Below are 10,391 nucleotides of genomic sequence, written 5' to 3' on the forward strand. Positions count from 1 at the left end.
CCAGAACACACCATGTGAGTGGATGCGAGAAAAAGCCATTGCAGCTATTGTGGCCGGTGGTGAAAGCAGGACATCAGCATCACTGAGGGGGCACAGTGTTTGCTGCTGGTGGGCTGCCGGTGTCTATGGTTACTCTAAATGGTTCATGTTAGTGACTATTGTTGCATTGTTTATGGCATGAAGCTGGCTCAGCATAGACAGCAGGTGCCCCGGAGACAAAGACTCAAAGACGGACCACACAATGAAGCTGTCAGCACTTGTGTTTGTGAGCAAGAGTGTATTCATATTCGCATGTAAATGTGTCTGCAATTTAGCTTGCTTGAAAAGCTTTGCCATCCCTATTAGTGAATGCGATTTTATATGTCAATGAAAACTGCAGCTTGTCTGCTGACTCTGAAAGTTACTTTATCCATGTTGATAATGTACACGTAGGATTTTCAGGATTTCCATGCTATTGGCTGTCTATGTCTCGTATTCACTTTGAGTCACTTATCTTCAAAGATAATTGCTAGTTTGAAAAGCAGTGTCAGAGCATAAATGCTACTAAAACACCGGCATTTTATAGAAGCAGAGCTTTTAGATGACATAACAGTTCTAACACAACAGATGGTCTAGTTATATTCAGTTACTCTAAAAGAAAATTAGTACTGAAGATATTATTAAGAGATGCTGATGTTAGAGATTTACAAAAAGAAGTATAAATCATTAATGCTAAAGCGAGTTTTTAAATGGAAACAAATGTAATTTGATTTATAAAGGGCAATAATTTTAGACATTTAAAAAAATTTTAACGAAAATTAAATGAGTCGGTTTTGGACATTTCAGGGCACAACATGTACAGTGGACAAAATGGTTAATGGGTCATATATCAGACTATCTCATCATACTACATTACAACAATTTTCTTAGATTTTTTAGGATTATTATTTAAATCTTCTATATGAAAATAAATAGAACCTGTAACTAAAATTGTGAGAGCAGCATGTGATCAGCCGTTCTATTTCCATGCTCATGTCACACTTCCTTCTCTGTATTTTTAGGCTCATACATTTCAGTGTTCATGCTGTTGTGCAATAACATGGCTATTCTTGTTTTGTGCAGAACAGAAAGGTGTCATTTCAAAGCCATATTATTTGTAGATTTATTGGTATTAGCAACATTAAAGACAGTGAATAAAATGAGCAATCATCAGTCATAGTTAAAAAGCTTTTATCCGTGGGGTTATGTGTCAGAAACCATGAGTCGAAGACATGTATTGAGATTTGTGGTCTGTGCAGGCCATTATGCAGACTTACCGCTGAGTCTGTCATGGTACACTCCTGGATTATTTTCGATGTGTGTTTTTGTGTTCACCGTGTGGGTGTGCATCCATTTAACAGGAACTATTGACAGAAGACAAACCTTTTTTCACCTTAGAGGAAGAATGATGTCAAGTGTATCACTCTTTCCCTTAAACATTGCATGCAGAAGATTAAAACCTCAAATGTCATTTACACCCTTGAATAATTGCAGCTCTTTTCCATTTAATCATTCAATTTGATAATTGTTTTCCACTCTGAGCTCAATATTTATAGTTTGCACTAAACTACTAATGGAGCTCTGGGACGGCAGACTGAGGGGGCAAAAGAACACCTGTCAACACAGCTGATGGGTCTCATCCATAAATGTCCTGTTACTGTCAATGTGTCCACTCATTAATGCTTCCTGGCCTCAGCTGGGGCTTCAAGCTCTAGAGACCACCCTTGTCTAAGTGTTGCGACTTTTTAGTCGTAACGAGAGGTCGCGCCAAGCTGACATTCTCCTAATTGGCTATGGTGGTGGTGGTTGAAGAGCGTCTCAGTGGGTACACTCAGAGAGCTCCCGGAGGGGTCAGGTCATCACTGTTATCATAATTTACCTTCCTTCCGTCCTTCCTGGGCGACGGCTGCGTTACCTGCCGCTGAATTGCTGTTTGTCCGATTATCAGTAATTAGACCATAAAAAGGTCGTGCTCATTGTGCATGTATATTGCATGTACAATGCAACTGCTCAAAGTGGAATTGTAGGTTTCACCGGAAAGAAGCGTGATCAGTGGCTGTAGTGGCTTTGGTCTAATTGATGGTATGGTGACATCTAGAGGTCAATACTGGTGATTGTTTCTTTATTTAATTAGTCTTTTGTCTTTTATTTTTGGACTATTTAAAAATACACAAAATGAGAAAAAATAAAGCATACAGTCTAGGAAGAGGCAAAAAAAAATCCACATAGGGTTATCTAAAGCCTCTACCCAAAAAAAGGTTAAAATTTCACAAATGAATATGAATCAAATTGATTTACTCTGCTGTGGTGGTTTTGCGCCACTATAAAATATTGCCAGTATGGTTCAAAAGTTGTTTACCCAATATGTTCAACATGTTTGACTGTGCATGGCTAGAGTTGTCCAGTCCTCACTTATAATCACCTATAATCACCTTTTTGACATCTATGAGTATGCCCTATTTTCCTAAATTAACACAATGTGCATGATGCGATGCACTGTTTTGGTAGAACTTTGATAGACTTGAGTCTTGAGTGTCTCATTTGTGAAAAGGGTCTGATTGCAGGGTTGCCTGTGTGTGCCTTGCAGTCTTTAGCATTAGCCACATTGCTCACATCACTAGCCCCCAGACAGTGCTTTCATCTGAGCCTAGATCAAAGAGAATGTAACCAGAAGAGCATGTCCTCTGCCCTTTACCTCCGAATACACTGCACAACTTTCACTGATATTATGTCTTTCTCCCATTTCTAGCCGTTACACTTGATATAACATGTGTGAATCTTTAGTATCTAAATTTCATGAAATGAATGCATATATTGTCTCTGCATTGACTTTTAGCCCTTTATTTCTCATGGTTTTTTTTGTTTCCTCTTGATCTGATCATTTTCCAGGTGTCCATTCCTAACACCAGCACAGCCTGTATGCGCGGGGTGTTGGAGTTCCTGTACTGTGGTCTGCTGACGCCTTGTCCTGGTCTGGAGCCCATGGAACTAATTGTTCTCGCCAACCGCCTGTGTTTGCCGCGCCTTGTCGCCCTCACAGGTAAAAACACTCTGCAGTGTGAGAAATGTTATGTTCAATGCAGACAGACTTAACAATTTATGACTGGCAGACAAAAATGTCAGTAGTCATGCAAACAGTAATATTGACACAATTTTGTTTGTTTTGTGCACCTTCAGAGCAGCATGCTGTGGATGAGCTTCTCCAGTTGGCAGTCAAAGGAGGTGACATTGATGGACAAGTGCTGGCTTACCTTGAGCTTGCACAGGTCTGTGCTCGACAAACTGACCTTTAAATAATCAATTCATAATTCATTAATTTCATTCATTCATTCCATTCATTCTTAGTAGTAGTTCAGAAAAAAAAGATGAATAGTAACTTAACATAGATTCATTTGATAGACGATCTTAATCTGACCACGTTTTGTCTCTGATCTCACCTTAAAACTTTCACCTCGCTTCCTTTTTCACAGCTGTAATAACTCATTTCTCCTGTTTTTCCTTTTGCAGTTCCACAATGCCAAGCAGCTATCAGCTTGGTGTCTCCATCACATCTGCACTAATTATAACAGCATCTGCCGCAAGTTTCCCAAAGACATGAAGGCCATGTCTCCAGGTAAAGACACATTTTCTCTCTTAGTCCAGATTATCTGTCTCTCCCAAATCCCTTTCACACATGCAGCCCTCCCCAAGTAAACCTTTAACAAAGGTTGCTATGCAGTGCTAGTTTGGACAAAAATTCACAGTTTTGGGCTAAGCTAAGGAATTACAGCATGCTGTGACTTGCTCATAGCAAGCACTTGGTTGGGAGTGATCTTTTTTTTTGTCCAGAAAAACACTGATGCAAGGAAGCAGGAAGTGAGAAACACATGAACTCCTCATGGGCTGTTTTTGTAATAGAAAGATTAAAAAACCTGTCTTGCATCGGGTGCATTCCATGCAACATTCATCCCCACATTTCATGAACTTGTCTTTATTGCTGTGGGTTGTTTCCTTGTGTCACCTTTTTAATGACATCATTATTTAACCATCTCTCGCTGGTCAACAGTTATTGTCTTTGTTTGTTCCTCTTTTTTAACGTGTATCTGAAATGACACCTGAAATCTTTCACCTCTGACATTTGAAATGTGTCATCTATTTAATTCCCCCTTTTCTGTGTGTATCTTTGTCTCTGTAGAGAACCAGAGGCACTTTGAGAAGCAGCGCTGGCCTCCTGTGTGGTTCTTGAAGGAGGAGGATCGCTATCTGCGATCTCAGAAGGAGCGTGAGCGTGAGGAGGAGATCTTGCGCAAGCAACACACCAAACGGGGCTGGTGTTTCTGGAGACACCCATCTTCCTCTCCGCACATCTCCTAAAGGGTTTCCTCTTCTGACTTCTTCATCCTGATCTGGGTCATCCCACCCAGGATAACTAACCCCCCTGTTACGCGTATAGAGGAGGTTGTCCTTGAACCCTCTATCAGAGGAGAAATGACTCAGTGCGATTACGCCTGAATGGCAGCATGTTTGGGGGAATGTATGTGCCTCTTTATAATTGTGGGTGACTTCATGAGTGCATTTTGGTATGCTCGTGTGAAAAGTGTGGACTTAATTGAAGGGTATGTGCGTGGATGTGTGAGCGTATGTTTGCGGTTGGTTGGCATGATTAAGTGATGCTTCCGAGTTGAGTGCTTCCCAGACGCCCTGATCTATGAGGGCCTGCAGCATTGCAGTGCGGTCCTGTGTCCCCTCCACACGAGCTCTGTCCCTCCACCAGCACTCACAGTGTCCCAGCCTTTGAGTGATTGGACTGGGAGCAAGGGCTCTCTATTTCTCTCAGTCTCCTTCCTTCACATTGACCTTAATGACTATTACACATTGACCACTGCAGCTCCCCTCAAGGAGCTTACCTCTGCCTTCACTTCTACACAGACTGTTAGCTTGCACATACAGACCCGTGCAAAAGATCCACACCTCTAAAACCAGCACTGGATTCCCAGGAACTGACAATTAACAATGTAATTATTATTTTTATATTATTGGACCTTTTTATTTAATTTTATTTTTTTTGCACCTTCTAGGACACTCTTATCAGGGGGAATGGCACACATGACTCCTAGGAAGTGTTGAGGATTTTGCTTGCCATTGCAACGATGGGACTGTTAGTGTAGAGTGCAAGTTTGGCTGTCAGGGCAACTTAAAAACCATTAGCAACTTGGGATGCTCCTGTCAAGAGGCTGTATAAAAACCAATAGCCTCCAGTCTGATGTGGTCCTTGGTGTCCATCCCCCCCCTTCACCTCCCACTCCGTCCTCCTGCACACCACACGTGTGATAAAAAGCAAAACATGAGCTCTCCTTCATGGATTCACCAATCTGCTCTTCAGAGACATTCAAAGTGACCACTCTATAGCAATGAAGGGGGTAAAGAGGGCTAGCCTTACTTCATACCTCTGCCATTGAGAAACTATGGATGCAGTATTAAAAAGAAATGCGCTTGTAACGTCCATGACCACTTGGTTGCATCGAAGCACCTCAGCCAGCCTGCCTTTACACCCCTACACCACAAAGGGGCAGCACTGCTCAGGACCCCGGCACTAACCTTCACACGAACTAACAGGAGTTTTTGTGCCTGTGATTGCTTCACTCTAGTTTCAATTATTAACATCAGTGTAACTTTATTCCTTGAAGAGTGTTAGGAAAAGCTAAAGCACAGTATTATTAGTGCATTTAAAACAAGGACTGTACCTAGGACTATGGATCAGCTGGGAATTCTGAATACCAAAGCTGTGATTCTTTTGATCTCTTTCTTCCTCGTTTTCTTCATTTTTGCATCCCTGCTTCCTGTATTGGAAAGAAGGGAAAGAGGAGAAAGAAAGAAAGTGGTTTGTGGGAGAAGGAGGCAGTTTGATGTAATATTTGAATCCCTCCCCTGTGGTGTTGTTTTTAGTCTGTGGTGTCGGGAGAACTACTGGACATTGCCTTCCATTCCTCTTGCTGGAATTGAAAATGGTGCTTAAGACACAATAAGACAGTGTCCACATGAACACACAGACACACATTGTGATTTTTATGTTTGCAGTTTTAGCGTTTGTCTAGTTGTTTAGTCTTTATCTGCAGAATATTAATGATGGTATTCAACTTAGACACATTTTTTGAACCTTAATTTTCCATATGCTAACAGTCTGTAAGAAGTTGTAATAGGTCACTGATTTTAGAATGTGTAGATTTCTAATTTTACATACAGTGGTCACAACTTTGTAATGTAAGTCAAAAACAGTATGATCTGTTATGCTTCCTTGACACCCAGGAAAATAGTATTGCATAAATTTAATTTGAGTGTTGTCTCAAAGGATTTGATGTATAACTGCGTATGAGGGCAAATCTGATATTCTCGTCAAGGGTGCTAATTTCTTTGGGCTTTAGCACCGAATGTGAAAATGAGACTTTGTGGTGATGAGTTTCTATTAGCACGTTTGTTCTATTTGTGGGTTTGCGCCCCTTAGCTTTACCCAGGCAACTGTAGGAGATAGATGGATTGTGTGAGACATGTGGTGCGTTCTGCCGTTCTCCATAGGAGGCGTGTTAAAGTCATTGTCAGCTACCGAAATAGACATCAGATAGGATCTCACGAGACCCAAGTGAGAATTGAGCCGATTCCTCTCTGAGAAGAGTAAAAGTGGAGTAAAAGTGAACTCAGCATTACATGCAACCTACATATTTTGGAATTACTCCATGGATGTTTCAAAGTCATCCCAGTGCGGGGCTTTGGGAATTAAGAAATGAGACCTAAAGAGGAGAAAGTTGGGGGACAGTTTTTGATGGACTTCCATGGCCTCCTTTTTGTTCCCCATTGAAGGGATGGCTGATAAGATTTGTCTTATTGATGGTTGGTGTGACCCATTAAGCCTCTTCTTTTGGTCCATGTGCCTTATAGTTGGACAAAACTAAAAACTAGGGATTTTAGCAAACCTTCAGACATGTTCTACAGTGTTTGACATGATGGATACAGCAAATAATGGCCATGACAGTGATAGAACTGTAAAATAGATTATGGTGTTGCTTTATGCACTCTCGACCATTTTGAGTCAATCAGGGCCATGCGTGTGGAGAAGTTTTAGGCCTGCTGTTTGTTTTTATGCAAACAGCCTTGAATAAAACCCTTCATAGAGTATAGTGCAGTAGGTCGATCTAATCACATGATCTTGGGTTAGTGTTTTCTAGATTGGATATTATTTGGATATAATAGGACTCACACCATGGTTGGAAATCTCCACTGACCAGGTGACTTAGAAGTAGCGTTAAAAATGACTAAAAGGTTGATTCCTGTACTGCAACTTCAAAACCACTGATTTTTGGAAAGCAAAGCTTTTTAATAAGCACTGGCTGGCCTGTGTGCTGGGAGAGTGCAGACACTTTTGGAATGTGGTTTATTTGCATGGTGGCCTAACTTCGTCATTATAATGACACTTGATGTTGGAATGCACTTTCTTCTTTTTTTGTCTATGTTTTTACCTTTCCGTGCTTAGCATGAATTGTTCCTCTGTGAGATTGTTTTTAAACCTGATGATTGTAGCACATATTTCCACATAAGTCTTTTAAAAATGTCATACAACTTGCTCATTGAGGAGCTGAATAACATGACTTATCCAGCTTGTTTAAGGTCGAGTTGACACTGAACCCCACAGTAGCTCTCTTCTTGCTATAAGGCTTTATGCACAACTCAGTTTTACTAAATAAACTCAGCACAGCTTAAGGTAGCATCACTAATTTTACAACTTTAAACAATATACTGGGACATTTGACAGACATTTACTTGGAAGACTCATGCAGATAACCTGTTGCTGTTGCAGCTGTCCTCCTTTGTGCTGTTACTGTAGTTACTATGAACAATCAAGCTTATTCTTGTGATTTTTAAGATATTGGTTACTGGCCATTAAAACTGAAAATCAAAAAAGGATACATTTCCATTGAAATCAAGTATGGCAATGCACATATTTTAAGAATGTCCTAAATGGCTGATAGCCAAGTATAATGTTTGGGTTCAGCCTGTATGTAATGAGAAACTGGGTAAAGCATGATGCATGTTTTTAGGGTTTGACAGAAGAGTCTGTATATACAGCAGTGTTTCTTAACGATGGGGTCGGTTTCCGACCTGATCTGGGGTCACTTGGTATTGGGTAGTGGGAAATTTCTAAAACTGACATAAAATGTTTAATAATAAATTAAATACTGTAGGTTTGAAATATGTCATAATTACTGTATTTCTTTGTATATTTGAACAAACAACTAGCTCTCTAAATTAAGTAATGGGAATGAATTTTGTGGAAAAAAGAAATGGAGTCATGGGCCAGATAAGGTTGAGAAACCCTGATATACAGAGAGGTAGAGATGGAGATGCAAAATATTAAACTTTAGCTTTATTCAGCCCTCAATATTCGCTCCACACTGACCCCTACAGGCCAAAGTCACATCCTGACGTAGGATGTACAGTAGGGTTGTGTTATTCACCTGGACTGTCTTGTTTCATCGTATCACATCCGTTTTAGTGTGACGCTCTTCTGGTTTATTTTACGGGGCGCTTTTCTTCCTTCTTAGCAGGCCTGACCTTCATTTTTAAATGTGAGGCCTAGCGACTGAGAGAACACCTTGTTTTTAGTCTTTGGTGTCTCCTTTCCTGTGCCTTCAGTGAAATGTCACTCTTCTGGCTCCATACAGGCTGGTGGCACTGCACCTGCAGCCTTGTGGGCTCAAAAAATAAAGTCGATTAAGCCAAGAAATACACACGTGAGCACAGAAATAAAAGTAGGCAGCTTTCTTTCTTGTACAATATCTTAGCATAGTTACTGGGTCATAGTGATAGCTTCCAATGATAACAGATATGGAGCTTTACAAGTTCAGTATGTAAAATATCATCTATGCTACTTAAATTATTTAATGACCAAGAAACCCAGCAAACCAGCAGTTTTTAAACAATGTTTTCGCACTCTTTCAGGTGCCTGCACTTTCTATTATGTAGCCTAATACAGCTGTTTTGATAAGTACACTAAGACTTTATATTTACCACTTTTCTTTATCAAAATTGAAATAACTTATTACTTTTCACTTTCTCTTTCTCTCTAAGCCAAATTCAATAGTGTACCCAATTGCTTCCACTATTTAGCTGCAATGTACTTTTGCAATCATGCATAAAGTCAGTGTATTCTCGGTTGGGGAACAGCATCTTTGGATTACTGGTTGGATTAAAGGCAGATATTAGCTGTGACAACTATATATTATGCTTTAATGAAGATAGTTGTTATCCAAAGTACAGTGCAGTGTTGTAAATTTGAGCCCCAGTTGGTTTTAACCTCTCACCTTATAACTGCTCACCTCGCTGTATTTACTGAGCTGGTGTATACATACTGTATGCACAGAGAGGTCCAGGACAAGAACAGTGTTTATATAGACACACATGGTGTGATTAACCCCTGGTCTATACTGTCATTTTTAAGTGGATCGTATATACTGCACTGTATAGTATTGTCATGCACTTTTGTTTCCATTGACTCGTAGGAGTTTTATTAACATTTACTGCTCGTGTTATCATGTGTATTACAATAAACAGCAAAAGAAAGAGCACACACACTCACAAAACTATTAAGGGCTTTCAAGAAAATAAACAACAATCAGAATGTTTTGCTGCTGTTGCAAAAAATGTTTTGAAACTAAAACTTTGTAATATTTTTGAACCACTGTGATTTGTACAAAATTTAAAAGAAAAAAAAAACAAAAGTAGAAAAAAAAGTTTTTTTCTCTTTTTGCCATTTCAGTATTTTGATGTTTGACATGGATTTTATTAAAACTGTTAATCTTTTGAACTCGTCTCACATGTTTGTTTGTGTGTTTTTCTGTGTAATCCACAGACTTTCCTGATTTGAGTATGTTCTTTGTTCCACTTAATGTTCCTCAGTTAATTCAAGATGCAGTTGAATTGCAAAGACATGTTCATCTAGGTTTAAATGTTTAAGGAGAAAATATAAAATACCCCTGACAGTTCTGCATGAAAAAACAGAAGAAAAAAGGAATCGATCAGATTTGAAAAAGGGTGGCATAATGGTGTATTTGTTATAGCTGTTGCCTCACAGCCAGGGAACCCACCTCTCAGCTCAGTTCTTCCTGTGTGGAGGAGGATGTGAATGTGCATGTTCTCCCCATGTCAGTGAGTTTTCTCTGGGTTCTCCGAAAAAATCTCTATATTCCATATGAATGTAAACTGAGACCAGTTACAGTGCATCAATACCCTCCATCCAATAGGTGATCCACTAAATTATAGAAAACGTGGCTTTTAACAAGTCACCATACTAAAGTCTAAAAGAGGGGGAGATTAAACTTGTACTTTGCTTAGTGAACAATAAG

The 10,391-nt window shown here is 39.8% G+C and overlaps 1 protein-coding gene across 5 annotated transcripts in view; it reads left to right on the top strand.

The window, feature by feature from the left end:
- The window catches only part of LOC121943131 (rho-related BTB domain-containing protein 2-like), a 47,651-nt gene extending 37,985 nt beyond the window's left edge, over positions 1 to 9,666 (top strand). For all 5 annotated transcript variants that reach the window (XM_042486556.1, XM_042486559.1, XM_042486558.1 and 2 more), the window contains 4 exons: positions 2,908 to 3,058; positions 3,196 to 3,284; positions 3,526 to 3,631; positions 4,193 to 9,666. In XM_042486556.1, coding sequence (XP_042342490.1) covers positions 2,908 to 3,058; positions 3,196 to 3,284; positions 3,526 to 3,631; positions 4,193 to 4,371 — 525 coding nt within the window. In that variant the 3' untranslated portion in view covers positions 4,372 to 9,666. The remainder of the gene's footprint in view (positions 1 to 2,907; positions 3,059 to 3,195; positions 3,285 to 3,525; positions 3,632 to 4,192) is intronic.
- The last annotated feature ends 725 nt before the right edge of the window (positions 9,667 to 10,391 follow it).

The sequence above is a fragment of the Plectropomus leopardus genome, chromosome 5 (assembly GCF_008729295.1).
Source record: "Plectropomus leopardus isolate mb chromosome 5, YSFRI_Pleo_2.0, whole genome shotgun sequence".
NCBI lineage: Eukaryota > Metazoa > Chordata > Actinopteri > Perciformes > Serranidae > Plectropomus > Plectropomus leopardus.